General features: G+C 39.2%; 1 protein-coding gene across 2 annotated transcripts in view; it reads left to right on the forward strand.

The window, feature by feature from the left end:
• The first annotated feature begins 514 nt into the window (after nt 1-514).
• The window catches only part of FANK1 (fibronectin type III and ankyrin repeat domains 1), a 35,638-nt gene continuing 18,391 nt past the window's right edge, over nt 515-17,761 (forward strand). The window contains exons 1-4 of one of the 2 annotated variants that reach the window (XM_072995414.2): nt 515-658; nt 1,610-1,750; nt 9,341-9,506; nt 15,098-15,222. In XM_072995414.2, the coding sequence (XP_072851515.2) occupies nt 634-658; nt 1,610-1,750; nt 9,341-9,506; nt 15,098-15,222 (457 nt within the window). In that variant the 5' untranslated portion in view covers nt 515-633. The remainder of the gene's footprint in view (nt 659-1,609; nt 1,751-9,340; nt 9,507-15,097; nt 15,223-17,761) is intronic. The other variant, XM_020791503.3, reaches the window with a different exon arrangement.

Here is a 17,761-nt window from a genome sequence, read left to right on the forward strand (position 1 = left end):
CTTCCATCTTCAGGTTTTGCCTTTAACTAGGACTGGACAGCTCTTCGAATGGAGGCCCCCTTCAAAAGTGTGTTGCTAGGACACTGGCAACATTTCCCCCCTTTTTTGCAGTGTCCTTCGTGAAGGAGGAGATGTAACTACGTTACTTGTCTAATACATAATTCCAGTGAGTTCGTTTCTGCGAACATTATCCTCGTTTCCTTGAAAAACGGCTAATTGAGGACTGCTAATTAGGATTTTCCCTCAACAAGGGGAGCAAATGAAATCTCTGAGGGAAAACAAGCGGGAAAGCTGCGGGATTCCTTCCCAGGCAGCCTTCAGTCCTGATAGACGTCTTTCATTACAAAGCGATAAATATCACTTAACGATGGCATTGATTTTGCCTGCCACATCCAGATTATTCACATTCAGATCGAAGCGGGACGATTCCTCGACGTCCTTGTCCCTTTCCCTCCCTCGTCTCTCCGTCCCTTTGACGCCGGGACTCCAAGGTCGCGGCTGCGGGCCTCGCCGAGCAGTTGCGTTGCTATGGCAACGGGACGCTGGGCGCGGCCTTGCGGGCAAACGGAGCACGGAGCGGCCCACGGAGAAGGTTCGAGGTGACTGGATCTGAGGCAGAAAAGAGGGGGCAGCATGGCTGAGAAGGAAGGAAACTGGGGTGAGAATACGTTGAAACGGTGGAAGGAGGGGACCCTTGTTTTAGATATGGAAACACAGCCCGGGGCATGAGAACGCAGGAGTGTTTGTTAACCCCCCAAAATGTGAAGCAGTAATGAAGCGAGCATGAGCAGAGTGCGTTCTCTGTTACTGCTGAGAAACCCAGTGCATCACTAAAGTATTTCCTGTCTTCAGGAGAGTGTATCCATCCAGCGGGTGAGATTCCTGGGCTTTCTGAATCCATCAACGCTTTTTTAAAAGTCAATTATCAGAGAATGAGAGAGAAGAAGAATTTTTTGTGAATGGTTAGGAGAGAATGCGTGTAAAAACCGAGAGTACAGAAGTTAAAATGGGGAAGGGATCCATAGGGAGAAAGGAAATAAAAGCTGTGAATTCAGATCACCATGGTTTTTGGTACTTTTCTGTTCTGATACTGTACCTACATGTCTAGCAAATTCGTCCAAGCCCTTTTTTCAGCATGGAGATGCAGAGAAAGACAATTTAGACAAGCATCTGTTGGGTTTCTGTTTATTGTATAACTCTTTTTAAAAAGAAATCCTGTTAAAAAAACACCTTTACTCTAGAGTAGTGAACTCAAAAGATTGAGTGGGATTCCAATATATTGATTGTAGTGTTTCAAAACTTGACTGTGTGTCTGAAATTTGGCATCTACTATTAATTTCCATTCTGAAACAAAACCCATTCTGTTTGGTTTTGGGGGCTGGAGGGGGGAGCTTGTGCTCTCTTAGGTCCCCCTTGACATTTAGTCTAGTCATGTCCGACTCTAGGGTGAGGTGCTCATCCCTGTTTCCAAGCCATAGAGCCAGCGTTTGTTTGAAAACAGTTTCCATGGTCACGTGGCTAGCGCGTCTAGACATGGAACACCATTACTGTCCCACTGTAGTGGAACCTACTTATTTACTCGCATTTTTACATGCTTTCGAACTGCTAGGTTGGCAAGAGCTGGGACAAGCGACGGGAGCTCACTCCGTCGCCTGGATGCGATCTTACGACTGCTGGTCTTCTGACCTTGCAGCACAGAGGCTTCTGAGGTTTAACCCACAGCGCCACCACGTCCCACTTGTGCTTTCAGGTAGAGGCAATTCCTCCATTTAGTTGAGATTTGTAGTAATGAAAGAGAAAAAAAAAGGGAAGTCTGGTGTGTTAGCCATAGGTGTAGGAAGAGGAGTAGAGGGATATGATGATTCTGGTTCAAGAAGAGGACTTGGAAATATTATTCAAACTGAAGAATGTGCTTTGCCTGGAATTACGGTAAAAGGAGAAGAAAAGATTGGAAGCCAGGACTGAGACCAGAAGGGGGCATCAGAAATGGCCTGTAATCAGAGTTGAAAGTTGGTTAAATATTGCAAAAAGATGGTAGAAGAAGGTGTCTGCATTTGTTCTAGTGGTAGTCCCTGTAAAATTCTTCTCTCTGCTTGTCTTTTTGTGATTGAGACCTGTACATCCTGAACTATAACCATTTATTGTAGTCATGGATTAAACAAGAAATAAACACTTCTCACAGACCAACTCATACAAAGCATAGTATGTTTCAATACAGAAAAGAAAAGTCATCTGCATTGCTTGAAGTAAAATATTTATAGAGCAAATGGGGGCAGGAACTACATATGGTATGGTAAAATTTTATCCAGCATGTCAGATAAAGATAAATTTAATTGGCTGAATCTCACCATTACCCAAATTTCTGTCATGAGTTATTATTTGGTTTCTGATTCATCAGATGAAATGGAATGGGACTGATACCAAAATATCATGTACGAATATGCAGGAAAAGGAAACGCCTCTTAGGGTGGCCAGATGGTACCTTATAATTTTAATAGTTGTGAAAAAGTGGGAATGTCTATAAGCATCTATTTTCATGCAAGTTACACCCATTCCTCTGTCCTTCGCAATTAATAAAAATGCAGGAGATGTCCTTTGAATCTGAGAGGGATTCCTCACTAAGCTGTAATTCTGTACAAACATGCCTGGGAGTAGATCCCAATAAATAAAAGAGAAATTAATGTCTGAGTAAGCATACATATTTGTGGTAACATACTGTCAGCTTGCTTCTAACTTATGGTGATACTATAAATTAATGACCTCCAAAAGGTCCTTTCACTAAGCGCACTGCTCTTTTTTTTTTTTCGTATCCAGAGATACCATAGTATGGATAATCTTGGTCACCACTGTTGAAATCATTGCTACAACTGACAATCTTTTTTGTTCCTTCATAGTTACTCTTGGGAGTCTCTCTATTCCTCTGATTTCTTGGCTGCAATTTCCATTTGGATTGATAATTGAATCAAAGTTTCAAAAATCTTTAACAATTTAAATTTCTTCATTGTCAACATTGCAGTTATGTAATTCTTCTGTATTACTTGCCTGTCACCTGTGGCACAAGTAATCATTCCTTGTGCTTTCTTAATGTTCAACCATAATCCTGCTTTCATGTTGTTTGTCAGTGATATCATGTAATCTGCATTTCTGAAATTAGTGTGGTCCCCCCCCCCCCAGTTTTCACTCCTCCTTCATTGGAATCTAATTCAACTTTCTGTATATGTTTCGCATGCTGGGAGATATATTTGCTTAGTGTAAACCATTCTGTTTCTCAATAAACTGTCCTAACAGTAACTGATTGTCCTGATGCTTAACCTGTTACTCAGGACAATAAATAGTGCTTTGTATGAGGTAAATCTTACTTTATTAAATGAGATTTAGTCTAGGCAATATTTGATTGTCCCAATGCATAAATAAATATAGGTTATGCATCAGGACAATCAAATGTTATGGCCATCTATTTTACAATAACCTGTGGCTTTGCGTGACAGCTTAGCTATAATCATAAAGCATAAACCTTTTCTCAAGGAGGTGTTCTCTGCACAATACATCATCTGCTTTTCCTGAATTCTGGTTCCAACGGGAGGTCCTTGGAACTAAGGCATGACAGGAAGGGTAGTCTCCGAGGTCGCCAGGAGGTGCCAGTACTGGGTGGAGAGCAACTTCCTTGCTTTGGGAAGTTCTGCAGCTTCCTTCTTTGGTTTCTCTCACTGCATACACTGGAGATTTGGGTCCCCCCCATGCATTCAGGGGTAGCAACGGGAATGACTCAGGAATGGAGGAAGGGACACTTTACTTCTTGCCACAGGTGACAGGCAAGCTTGGTCTGTGTGGCACCTCTGTCTTTAATTTCTTAGAGGATGAGTACAGGCCAGAGCAGCTATTCTGTACTCCGAACATGACACTAGGGGGCACAGCCCTGGTTGTCCTGCCCTAGTTACTGCTCTGCTTGTCACATGGAAAGAAGCCACACTGACATACTCTTTTGAAATGAGTCTTACTGTATTTATTTAGGTTAGTGAAGATGCCCACAATGTTGAATAATATAAAATGTGAAGAATATATACAAAACTGAAAGAGAAAATATAATAAAACAATATGGAAGTAAATAGAAGATGCAGTGGTGCCTCAATTCACGACCATAATCTGTTCCAAAAGATGGGCATAACTCGAAATGGTCGTAAGATGAAGCACCATTTCCCATAGGAATACATTGAAACCCCATTAATCCATTCCGGCCAAAAAAAATAAAGTCAAAAACCCCACAAAAAACAAACAGCACAAGCCCCGTTGGAATGCGATGAGGCTGAAAAATAATCACAAAAAACACCCCCCCACACACACACACACAGCCAGCCCCATTGGAACTCGATGAGGCTCGAAAAAACCAACAACATACCCACACAGCCAGCCCCATTGGAACGTGATGGGACTGGAAAAAACCAACAACAACACACCCACACAGCCAGCCCCATTGGAATGCAATGGGGCTGAAAAAAATACAAAAAAAAAATCACAGCACAGAAACATAACCCCCTCCAAACCCAAACCCACCCTGCAAAGTAAGTAAATGTACTTATTCAAGAACGGAAAGCAGCACCAGGCAGTCTGAAGCCTCCTCAGATGCACACTCTCTAACCATTGGGGCAAAAGAGCTACAAAGAAGCTCTTCGCCGACCAGTGGTTAGTACCTACATTTGAATTTCTTGCCTTTTTTCCTGCCTCTTTTCTGTTTGCAACTCGAAGCTCTGGCCACAAGTCAAAGCACAACTTTGTGTCCAGAGCTGGTTGCAACTCGAGATGGTTGTATGTCGGGACGGTCATAAGTTGAGGCACCACTGTACAACAGTATATATGAAACACAACCGTTAGGAATCTAATGTGACAAATACCTGCTGGAATACAGTGGTGCCTCGCTTAACGAGTGCACCATTTAACGAAAAATCCGTATAGCGATCCCCAAAAAGGGGGCCATTAAAATGGCCGCGGATGGCCCGAAATGCCCCCCGCAGCGTTTTCGCGACCTCCCTAAGCAAGGGGAGGGCGCGAAAACGCTGATAGGGGCCATTTCGGGTCATCCGGCGGCCATTTTGGAGCCGCCGATCAGCTGATCGGCGGCTCCAAAATGGCCGCCGGAGCGAAAACATCGCTGGAGGGGGTAAGTTTACACACTTATTGGAACGCATTAAACTAAGTTTAATGCGTTCCAATAGGTTTTCCTGCCCCGCACAGCGATGTTTTCGTATAGCGAAGGTTAATCCGGAACGGATTAACCTCGCTATACGGGGCACCACTGTATATGGTCTTTAGAGGTGATGAAAGATCATTAATAATGTGGTTCTTTTCATGAAATAAACCCTACTTTATTAAACTGGACTTAATCCCCTGATAAATATATAGAGATACGAAGCTTAAAGAGAGTACCAGCTGAGCTACCAGACCATGCCTAAAAGTGGTAAAAGGATTCATATGGTAAATATAATGGATCTGACAAAGTGGAATAGTAGTTTAATTATCTTTTCGAGAGCACAAATGTATATGTAATTATCATAACAGTGCAGATGCCTATAGCTCTAATCAACCTACTTTTGCAGTATGGTGCCAGAAAAAACATCAAAAGACAAAAAAGTAAGGTCATGCTCTGAAGCTGTATAATTAAGTCCTTAAAAATAATAACTACATTTCTTTTTCTGGTTTAAAGAGATGTTTTAATGGCTGTTTTAATATCAGAATCTCCCTTCTAAATTACATTACAGAAATTTCTCAAATGAATTGAATTCAAAGAATCATCTCATTAATAGTTTTCTAATAATACTGGAAAATTTCTGACGTTAAAAAAAAGATATTACAAAAGGCATTATAAAAGGATATGGGGTATCATACAGGGGGAAAAAATCCATGAGTGATATAAGCATTAGAAGCAGAGATGTTAAAAAAAAAGTCCATAACTGACAATATTTTTTTTGTTTCTAATGATTCAGTATATCTTAAATTGATCATCATTTCAGAAACTCTTGTCTACTTCCTAATGTAAACAGTAATTATGTAGCAGAGAACAGCAGAGTTCACAGTGCAACTTGAAAAAAGACTTTTCTTGGCTACAGATACCAGAATCTGAAATGGCCATGTTTGCTGTGGGATTCTGTAAATTGTGGTATAATTTTCCACCAAAAGCTTGGTGTAGAGTGTGCTGTAGGCACATTAGAGAACAATAAAGAAAAAAACAAGAGATTGCTTTCATACGATCCCAAAAATCCAAGGAAAATGTACACCAAGCTTAGAGTTGCAGAAAGATCAATGAGGGATTAATTTAAAATAAAGATGAAAAAAAATACTGAAGAACTATATAGAAGAGATGCGGGAATAACAGATTTCTTTGACAAACAATCTTTCGATAATGAAGCAATGTTTTAGAAGGTTCAGTGAAAGCTATTCTCAAACCAACTAGAAAATATAAATCACCAGTAACAGATACAACTACTGCAAGTACAGAGACAAAATCTATAAAATTCCTAAAAATAATATGCCAACAAATGTGAAAAACAAAACAATGGGCGACAGACTGTATTGATATCCCTTGCAAGCAGAGTAATGCTCAAGATTTTACAACAAAGACTTTTACTGTATATGGAATGAGAAATACCAGATATTCAAGCTGGATTCAGAAAAAGAAGTGACACTGGAAATCGTATTGCACTTACATACTGGCTATTGGAATGTGTCCAGGAACATCAAAAGAAATACAGTACATAGTTTAAATCATCGCTTTTGTGTTAGCCATCTCTTCTCTGCCAATGAAACTGTTCACAATTTCTGACTTGATGAACCCTTCATTACTGTATATAAATTATTCACTACATAAGAAAAGAAATATTGCTGTTGTTATGGGCTGCTAGCTTATGCTGTCCCAATGCAGTTTTTAGGTGTGGGAGATGTTCATGAAGTATTTTACTTTTGCCACTCCCCAGTGAGTTTCCATCGCTAAGTAGGGATTTGAACCCTTTGGAATCCTAGTCTGATGCTCTATCCATTATACCACACTTTCTCTCAAAAAGGATTAAATAGCACATAATGAAGGGAGTTGTGTGATTAGGGACCCTAGCATGGTAAAATAAAATATTCACCTGTATTCCTTTCTTTCCTTTCAGAATGTTGCTTTATGTAGTATAGAATATCTTTGTGTCACTTGATTGTGACATATTCTATAAGTCATGTTAGAACTCTGAGATCTCATAAGCCTCCCACCATATTTACTGCAAAAATTGTATGTAGCTTTATATATTTATATTTTTAATTACATTCTTGTTATAGTTGTTGCTAATAGAGAAGACACAATACATAATGTGTTTCTTCTTAGTGTTTAGATACTTTGATGGAAAAGGAAAAAGTTTGTTATCAGGTTTTGTTGCAATTGTCCTAAGGAAAAAAATGATCTTTGCTGGTAGATTTCTTTGGAGGCAGGCAAATACAGTACAGTACATTCCTTGTAACAGTAATGGGGAATCCTGTAAAAACATCATTATATTTTGTCCAAACATTTCAAATAAAATGTGAATTCTGATCAAGGTATACAACCAACACTTTCCAAATGACTTGATCATTATTTTTGTGGTAATTTTATTAGCACAATTAAAACAATATATATTTAAAGAGTTAGTGACAGTATGTAATTGATTGTTCACTAAACCTACCTAGGATAAGTTATAAATTTGTCTTTGAAGTATTTTCTTTAATTAAAATCTAAATATATCTACATTTCCCAAAGACTTATTTAATGCACAAGACTGACCAATGTCTCAGCATAAGTACTGACATAGCATTACTACTGTGCACCCCCCCCCAAAATGGCACTAGCCCACCAGTGATTATCAGAAGGTATAGGAGTAGTAATATAATCTATGAATTAATAATCCCCCATGCAATTTTGAATATTTAGAATAATTTTCTTCTTGTGGAACAATATATTAGAATACACTAGCTTTGTTAAAATTGGAGATGTTGCTATTTACTGTATGTTCTTATAAGTGAAACATGTTAATTGCATTGCAACTGATAGCATTGTTAGCTTGCAAGGAATGCTGTGAGCTGATTTTGCTATTATAATGTATGATAACTAGGAAAATAATATACAGAAATAGCCTGTTGCAGTATGTTTTTATATTCTCCTCTTCCTACATAAGTTTCCCTTTGCTGCCTTGTGGATCTCTCCCACATTTCAGTTCTCCCAAGAGTGTCCCTGAAATCCACAGAGCATATTTAGAGGACAGATAGGTGCTGCAATTTTGATCCGTGAGCAGTGTTCATTCTGCTGGCATAAGGATACCACTGAATACAGCTTAGTTGCTTTATTTAGGTCAACATCAGAAGTAATTTAGAAGCCTGTTATGTATGTGGACATTTTATGTGAATTACTGTGGAATATATGTAATCCATCCAGGGCAGTAAAGGAGTTGATAAATAGTCCAGTGTGTGATATTGAAGTTTACAAGTCATGTGGGACCAAGGTGTTTTTCAACAAGAACTTTTAATTCCCCCCCCCCCCCGGGGCATTTGAAGCAGTATTAACAGTTCTGGATGTCTCAACAGGCACACTAAAGATGATAATTTAACTGCAGCCATACAGTTCCTTTGAGATTGGGATTTTCCTTTTAAACAGCTTTGTGGATCTTTGAAGATAACAAAGCAGGATATAAATACAGTGGTGCCTCGCTTGACGATGTTAATTCGTTCCAGCGAAATCACTGTAGAGCGAAAACATCGTCAAACAAAATGAAAAAAACCATTGAAACGCATTGAAAACCGTTCAGTGCATTCCAATGGACTGAATACCTGCTTGTCCAGTGAAGATCCTCCATATGGCGGCCATTTTCGGTGCCTGTAAAACGAGGAATCCATTCTAGAAAACAGTGGGGAGTCATTTTCTTCAGCCGGCGGCCATTTTAAAACCCGACAATCAGCTGTTTGCTGATTGTCGTAAAGCGAAAATCGGTTCCCGAAGCAGGGAGCTGATCATCGCTAAGTGAAATTCCCCCATGTAAACCATCGTTTTGCGATTGCAAAAGCGATCGCAAAAATGTCAGCGTAATGAGGATTCTTCATAGAGCGGGGTTGGTAATAATTTAGATCCACATATGGAAAGAACTTGCTTGGCAGTTCTGATTATTATATTGTTGCAGGTGAAAAGAGGAAATAATTCAAGGATTGTCCTACAACTGCTGTGCAGTTCTAAGAATATTGTGTACAGACTAACATTTCCAGGCAAATGGCAATGAAAAACTATTCTCCAGTTTTTTAGAAGATCTTGTCATGTTAAAAATAACACTTTGGTGTGATTCATTTGTAGAAAGACGTTCCATCCTAAAACCTCCAGTTGTAGGACATGTGAGCCACCACAATATTCACCTAAGTTGGGACCGGGAAGAACAACGGAAAGGTCCACAGGAACAGTGGTTAAAATTTTCAGTTGAAGAAGAGGATCCTAAGTTACACAAATATGGTCTAATTTACACGTAAGTGCGGTTCTGCTTTTTGTTTGTTTCTACAAATGAAAAGAAAAGCAACAGTGCAAGACAGAAGTGACATAAATTGGAAGGACTGATGCACTCCAGATATACTGTATTTGCAACTACAGCAAATATATCTGGACTGCACCAGTCCTTCCACAGTTGTAGACTTTTCACATTTATCTTTATGGCTCAGTGGAGTGAGTACTTAAGTATAATTAATTGCACTGAACAGTGGTTCTCTGTTCATGGAAATTAGCTAACAGTGGATGAAATATGTTCTTGTAAGAGCCATAATATCACTCTTGTCCCTCCCACATGCTGCTTAGTGTTATTGTTGTTGTGATTGCGTGCATCCTTTCCCTTTCCCTTGTGGATTGAGAATGGGACATTTCCTGCTTTAAAGGGATGAGGCATTAACATCTCCTCCCTCCCTCCCTCTCTCTCTCTTTAACCCTGCTCTTTACAATACTTTGCAAATCTTTTAAAACCCACTTCAGGAGAGCTATGCAGGGAAAGAAGGAAAAGGGGACTTGTGAGTGAAGAAGAAAAGACTCATACCACTGTATTGATATACAGTGATGCCTCGCGCAATGAAAAACTCGCAAGATGAAAGTGCATTGCGATTTTTGGTGCCTCGCAAGACAAATTTTTCTGTGGCCGTGCTTCACAAGACAAATAGGAACACATTCATTAAATGTCAATGCATTCCTATGGGAAACTGCACTTCGCAAGATGAAATTTTGGCAAAATGAAATGACTCATGGAACGAATTATTTTTGTCTTGCGAGGCATCACTGTATAATGGTTGTTCGGGCTCTTTGGCCGTGTTCTGAAGGTTGTTCTTCCTAACATTTTGCCAGTCTCTGTGGCTGGCATCTTCAGAGGACAGCACTCCAGAGCACAGGTCCAGAGTACAGAGTGCTGTCCTCTGAAGATGCCGGCCACAGAGACTGGCGAAACGTTAGGAAGAACAACCTTCAGAACATGGCCAAAGAGCCCAAAAAACCGACAACAACCATTAGATCCTGGCCGTGAAAGCCTTCGTGAATACATCACTGTATAACTTTTGTAATTTTTTTTTAAAAAAAGGACAAGGGGAAGCCCTGATTGCCCCAAGAAACAGTAGAGAAAATGAATCAATACAAAATTAAAGAGCAGTGTTGTTGTTTAGTCGTGTCTGACTCTTTGTGACCCCATGGACCGGAGCATGCCAGGCCCTCCTGTCTTCCACTGCCTCCCAGAGTTGTGTCAAATTCATGTTGGTAGCTTCGATGACACTGTCCAACCATCTCGTCCTCTGTCATCCCCTTCTGTTCTTGCCTTCACACTTTCCTAACATCAGGGTCATTTCCAGGGAGTCTTTTCATGAGATGGCCAAAGTATTGGAGCCTCAGCTTCAGGATCTGTCCTTCCAGTGAGCACTCAGGGTTGATTTCCTTTAAAATGGATAGATTTGATCTTGTAGTCCAGGGGACTCTCAAGGGCCTCCTCCAACACCACAATTCGAAAGCATGAAATCTTCAGCGGTCAGCTTTCTTTATGCTCCAGCCCTCACTTCCATACATAAATGCAGGAAAAACCACAGCTTTGAATATGCGGACTTTTGTTGGCAAGGTGATGTCTCTGCTTTTTAAGATGCTGTCAAGGGTTGTCATCGCTTTCCTCCCAAGAAGCAGGAGTCTTTTAATTTCATGGCTGCTGTCACCATCTGCAGTGGTCATGGAGCCCAAGAAAGGAAAATCTGTCACTGCCACCATATCTTCCCTTTCTATTTTCCAGGAGGTGATGGGGCCAGTGGCCATGATCTTAGTTTTTTTTTTATGTTGAGCTTCAGACTATTTTTGTGCTCTCCTCTTTCACTCTCATTAAGAGGTTCTTTAATTCCTCCTCACTTTTTGCCATCAGAGTGGTATCATCTGCATATTGGAGGTTGTTGATATTTCTTCCGGCAATCTTAATTCCAGTTTGGGATTCCTCCAGTCTTGCCTTTTGCATGATGTATTCTGCATATAAGTTAAATAGGCATGGGGACAATATACAGCCTTGTCGTACTCCTTTCCCAATTTTGAACCAATCAGTTGTTCCATATCCAGTTCTAACTGTTGCTTCCTGTCCCACATATAGGTTTCTCAGGAGATAGATAAGGTGGTGAGGCACTCCCATTTCTTTAAGGACTTGCTATAGTTTGCTGTGGTCCACACAGTCAAAGGCTTTTGCATAGTCAATGAAGCAGAAGTAGATGTTTTTCTGGAACTCTCTGGCTTTCTCCATAATCCAGCACATGTTAGCAATTTGGTCTCTAGTTCCTCTGCCCCTTTGAAATCCAGTTTGTACTTTTGGGAGTTCTCGGTCCACATACTGTTGAAGCCTGCCTTGGAGGATTTTGAGCATAATCTTGCTAGTGTGTGAAATGAGTGCAATTGTATGGTAGTTGGAACATTCTTTGGCACTTCCCTTCTTTGGGATTGGGATGTAGACTGATCTTTTCCAATCCTCTGGCCACTGCTGAGTTTTCCAAACTTGCTGGCATATTGGATGTAGCACCTTAACAGCGTCATCTTGTAAGATTTTAAATAGTTCAACTGGAATGCCATCACCTCCACTGGCCTTGTTGTTAGCCAGGCTTTCTAAGGCCCACTTGACTTCACTCTCCAGGATGTCTGGCTCAAGGTCAGCAACTATATTATCTGGGTTGTGTGTGCCATCCAGATCTTTCTGGTATAATTCCTCTGTGTATTCTTGCCACCTCTTCTTTATATCATCTGCTCCTGTTAGGTCCCTACCATTTTTGTCCTTTATCATGTCCATCTTTACACAAAATCTTCCTTTAATATCTCCAATTTTCCTGAACAGATCTGTGGTTTTTCCTTTTCTATTATTATCCTCTATTTCTTTGCACTGTTCATTTAAGAAGGCCCTCTTGTCTCTCCTTGCTATTTTTTGAAAGTCTACATTCAATTTTCTGTAACTTTCCCTATCTCCCTTGCATTTTGTTTCCCTTCTCTTTTCTGCTATTTGTAAGGCCTTGTTGGACAGCCATTTTGCTTTCTTGCATTTCGTTTTTTTTGAGATGGTTTTTGTTGCTGCCTCCTGTACAATGTTACAAGCCTCCATCCATAGTTCTTCAGGCTCTCTCCACCAAATCGAGTTCCTTAAATCTGTTCTTCACTTCCACTGTGCATTCATAAGGGATTTGGTTTAGATTATACCTGACTAGCCTAGCCCAGTGGTTTTTCCTACTCTCTTTAGTTTAAGCTTGAATTTTGCTATGAAAAGCTGATGATCAGAGCCATAATCAGCTCCAGTTCTTGTTTTTGCTGACTGTATAGAGCTTCTCCATCTTTGGCTACAGAGAATATAATCAATCTGATTTCTGTATTGCCCATCTGGTGATTTCCATGTGTAGAGTCACCTCTTGTGTTGTTGGAAAAGAGTGTTTGTGATGACCAGCTTGTTCTCTTGACAAAATTCTATTAGCCCTTGCCCTGCTTCGTTTTGAACTCTAAGGCCAAACTTACCTGTTGTTCCTTTTATCTCTTGATTTCCTCCTTTAACATTCCAATCCCCTATAATGAGAAGAACATCTTTCTTTGGTGTCAGTTCTAGAAGGTGTTGTAAGTCTTCATAAAATTGGTCAATTTTAGTCTCCTCAGCATTGGTGGTTGGTGCATAAACTTGGATGACTGTGATGTTGAAAGGTCTGCCTTGGATTCGTATTGAAATCATTCTATCAATTTTAATAGAATTCTTCTTTTAATAGGATTCTTGCCCACAATAGTAGATATGATAATCATCTGAATTGAATTCGCCCATTCCTGTCCATTTTAATTCACTGACGCCCAGGATGTCAATGTTTATTCTTGTAATCTCCTGTTTGACCACATCCAGCTTATCAAGGTTCATAGATCTTACATTCCAGGTTCCTATGCAGTATTTTTCTTTCTAGCTTCGGACTTTCCTTTCACTTCCAGGCATGTCCACAGCTGAGCGTCCTTTCGGCTTTGGCCCAATCACTTCATTAGCTCTGGAGCTACTTGTACTTGTCCTCCGCTCTTCTTCAGTAAAACAGCAGTGTAGCCTGCTATAATGGTTCAGATAGAAAGAAATGTATCAGTACAGTTAAAAACAATGTGAATGCGCATGAATGCGCAGAGACGATGATGTTGATGATTGTGATGATGATGATGGTTTCAGCAACATTTCCTCTAATTTTGAGCCCCGCTGTGTAGGAACCTCACGTCTTCATGGGGGTGGGGTGTTTATCCAAAACTAGAAAATAAACAGGCATTGACACTGGCTACTGCTGCGTGGTGCCAGTGGAGAGCTGAGCGAGCATATGCACACACACCTTAGAGGGAACATTGGGATTTTGATAATGGTAGGGCACTGTGTTAATACTCTATATTGCAGCAACTTACTTGTGCAGTTGGATAAATGTTAATGATTACAGCAGTCTAGCTGTTAGGAGGGACTGTAATGTGGAACTCAGTACTTTCTTTTAAAAATGTAATGTTCCAAGCTCTACTACCGTGTTTTCCCGAAAATAAGACAGGATTTTATATTAATTTTTGCTCCAAAATGTATGAGGGGCTATTTTCAGGGGGTGCTTTATTTTTCTTTTCATGTACAACAATCTACTTATTCAAGTCCAGTCCTGTCATCTTCTTCTGGTTCCTTCACAATGCTGCACAATGGTGGAGGGTGGGGTTTCATTTTACTGGGGCTTATTTGAAATTAAATTGGTGTCCAGAATTGCTACCTGTGCTTTTTCATCTGTCATAATGAAATCTGCCTTCTTCTGAAAATTGTGTATACATGCTTTATGCACCTGGCTAAAAGATTTTAAAAATCAGTAAAAAGTAACTTGGCTGAAATATTGCATAACCTGCCTGTGACTCCCCTGAAACATCATTTGTTTCCTAATCAGAAGGATTCTGTATTGAATTGTCACTAGGTGGCAGAATTAGACTGCATAAATATAATCTATTTTGTTTTTTAGTCAATATACCAGTTTCTGCCATCAACATTTTTTTTTGTTTTAATTTAAAGTATTCTTAATGCTCTAGGAAAAAAGCTTGTTACACTGTCAGATGCTTTAGAATGATTCTGCTTTTTAGAAAAAGCAATAGCACATGGCACACTCTGTGGTTGTTATAGACAATTGTAGCTGCAATCCAAATTTCAGGTCAGGCAATTAAATTACTATGGTAAAACCTGCCTTTTTATCCTTGAAAAATATATAGCAATGGTGTGCTTGATAACACCTACAGATGTTCTGTGTCTTATTTTTGATCATGTATGCCTCTTTATCTTGGTTTCCTGTCTATATACAGCTTAGATATTTATGCAAGCATGAATTTTGCTCTGCATCTTTTTAGCAGTGGTCAAATGGAAATATTTTTGTATGTAAAGTTGGAACAAATTAATTTGCAGAAGGTTCCATAGTGGCATGTAAGAGAGCAAAAATAGCATGTTATGTGTGCATGGACACGTGCACACATATTTTTCAACTAAACAATTTTTTGTTCTTATGATTTTCATACATTCACATTGATAAAATGATGGATGAGAAATCAGACTCATTATTTTTTTAGGGGATATGCTCGACAGCATGTTGTGGAAGGTCTTAAACCTAGAACAACCTACAGATTTCGGCTTAAAGTCACAGATCCATCAGGAGACTCAGTTTACAGTTCACCTGTTTGTGTAACCACAACAAGTAAGTGTACAGTTTATTGTTAAATATTAAATATTTACTATATTAAAAATATGCATATGGAAACAATTGTAAAATGGAATTCAAAAGTGCTTGCAGTAAGTACAGTGCACAGTGTTGTTTGCAATTAAGCATTATTTATATATATCTTTCTAAGGATTCATTTCAACTTCTTTGGTATTTTCTTTCCCCCATTGTTCTATAAAGGAAGTAAAACTTTTATTTTAAAATATGTTTTGCGTTTTGATGTGAAGCCTAGCATTATTCAAACCTTGGCAACCCAAAATAAAAGGACAAGAAATCTTACCAGTTCCACTTCATATAACAATAAACTCTGCCAAGGATCTTAACAGTATTTAGAACCCACAAAAATGTTCTGCTTTGATGTTGCCACTCCCCCCCCCTTCTTCTCCTCTTCTTCCTTATGTCTTCAAGGAGAAATAGTGTTTTGACAGATCTCTGGGAACCAAGTACCACAAAGCTTGCAGTCAACCAGGTTTGAGACCCCTAAGTATGCCAGAGATTTTCAGGGATTTAGTTGGCTGCAGTGGCACAGAGTGGAAAATGGAAAGGTATCACTGTGACACTTCAAAGACATTGGTGGATTGTACCCATATGTCTGCTAAGGGGAGAAATCAGAAAATGTCAGCTTCCAAAACAGGTTGTGTTTGAAATATCCCAATAAAACACAACCACAAATGTTTGTTTTGAATTTGGCAAGTGTAAAAAGTGAGAAGTACAGAATTTATTGAGAAACAGCAAATGACTTACTATTATTTTGAGTGATTTAGTTGCATACATGAGCAGGTGATCATAAAAAGGTACAAGAATGCAGAAGGTACAACATCTAGTGAGAAAACAAATGAATTTATTCTGACTCATATTTCACCCCTTCAAACATTGCATGCAACAACAGAGAACTTGTGAAGGATGGATTGTTGTACTAATTGTTGCTAATATAGATGGAAACTCTTTGTGGGCACTTCAGGGCTGTGGTAATTGCTTAAAAATTTATTGTAATTGGGAACAGAAGTTTCAAAGGGAGCTAAGGGAGTGGGAGTGGCATCATCACTATTTGGAAATGTAGCACACATAAGATATTTCTCACCATGGGGACTTCCTTGAAAAGAATGTTAGTATATAGTAAAATAAAAATATAGAACAGAGTCTTGCATTATCTGAAATCAGTTACATTCTAGTGGAGCCTGACTGGGCTCCATGTGATAACTGATTCAACAGGATAATCAGTCATAGGCTATTGAGATGTGACTTTTTGGGATAAAGGCTTGAATCCGAAATAACATGGATTAATTTCTGCTTATGTAGTGGAACTTATTTCACTTTCTCCAAGTGTGTTTCATTCTTCACCTGGTAGGACCCCTTCTGTGCCTTCTGGTTATCTTTCTGAATTTTGAGAGAAAATGTAGAATTAATTTTGAGGAAAACAATAGGCCAGACACCATGCTGTGTGTATACAAAAATTTCTTCTGACCATGCCTTAGGGTAGGGGTCAGAGGTAAGCGAAGACATTTTGATAGGAAAAGTTGCCTGATTTTTCAGTTTCTCCAAAGAGTTCTTATTTGAGATTATTGCTTAGTGTAGTAAATTGCAGTAAATTAAGCCCTTTGAATCAGTGGGGATTTAGTGAGTCAACTCCTTTGTAAATTCAATTGATTCAAATAGACCTATCCTAACCGTGACTTACTATGCTAAAGTGAGGGCAGTTCTAGATCAAGGAAGTTGGAACAGTCTGGTTCACATTCAAAAGGTTCTTATCTTTAGTTCTAATCACCTTTAAAAGGTTCTTATCTTTAGTTCTAATCACATTCAAAAGGATCTTATCTTATCTCACACTCGGGCAATCCAGCTGTTCACATTGATCGATCCTTCTTCATGGTACACATAATACTGCCAACGTTCCTTGTTCATCCAGAATAGCACTGCATCAATAGAAAAATATATTTTAAAATTTTGAAATAGTAGATTAGATTAAAGTAGTGGAGAGGGGTTCTCCACCACCCCTTTCAATGCAGCAACCCACCAAATATGTTACAGAGCAACTTGTTCCTCTTTAGACACAGCACTGGAGCTATAGGATTTTTGGTATTTTTGGAGCACTTCTGATTATCCCGTTCTATAGCTCATGCGGCTGGTTTGTTTGCACCCAAGTTGCTCTACGTCAAAACACATGTGGATGCCGTAATTTGATTTGAACCAGACAGCATAAAAAGCTATCCAAATAGTGAGCTGTATGTCCCCCATATGTATGTGGGACATATTTTAGAAATAGGTTAGTGTATATATCAGTCAATACAGGTTTTCGGTGTATATTTTAATATTACTAGTCATCTTTTCAGTGTTATTTCCTAACACTATATATTTTCTGCATTTTATTCTGAATAAATAATAGGAAGGCTATTATTTTCTCATATTCTTGATAAATGATGTTTCTATTGCTATTTTAATATTTTATTATAAACATTTCATGCTTAGCAAGGAATATGCCTATACAGATTTTGTTTGTATGAAGTAAGAATCAAAG

Source organism: Pogona vitticeps, chromosome 3, assembly GCF_051106095.1.
Source record: "Pogona vitticeps strain Pit_001003342236 chromosome 3, PviZW2.1, whole genome shotgun sequence".
Taxonomy (NCBI): Eukaryota; Metazoa; Chordata; class Lepidosauria; order Squamata; family Agamidae; genus Pogona; species Pogona vitticeps.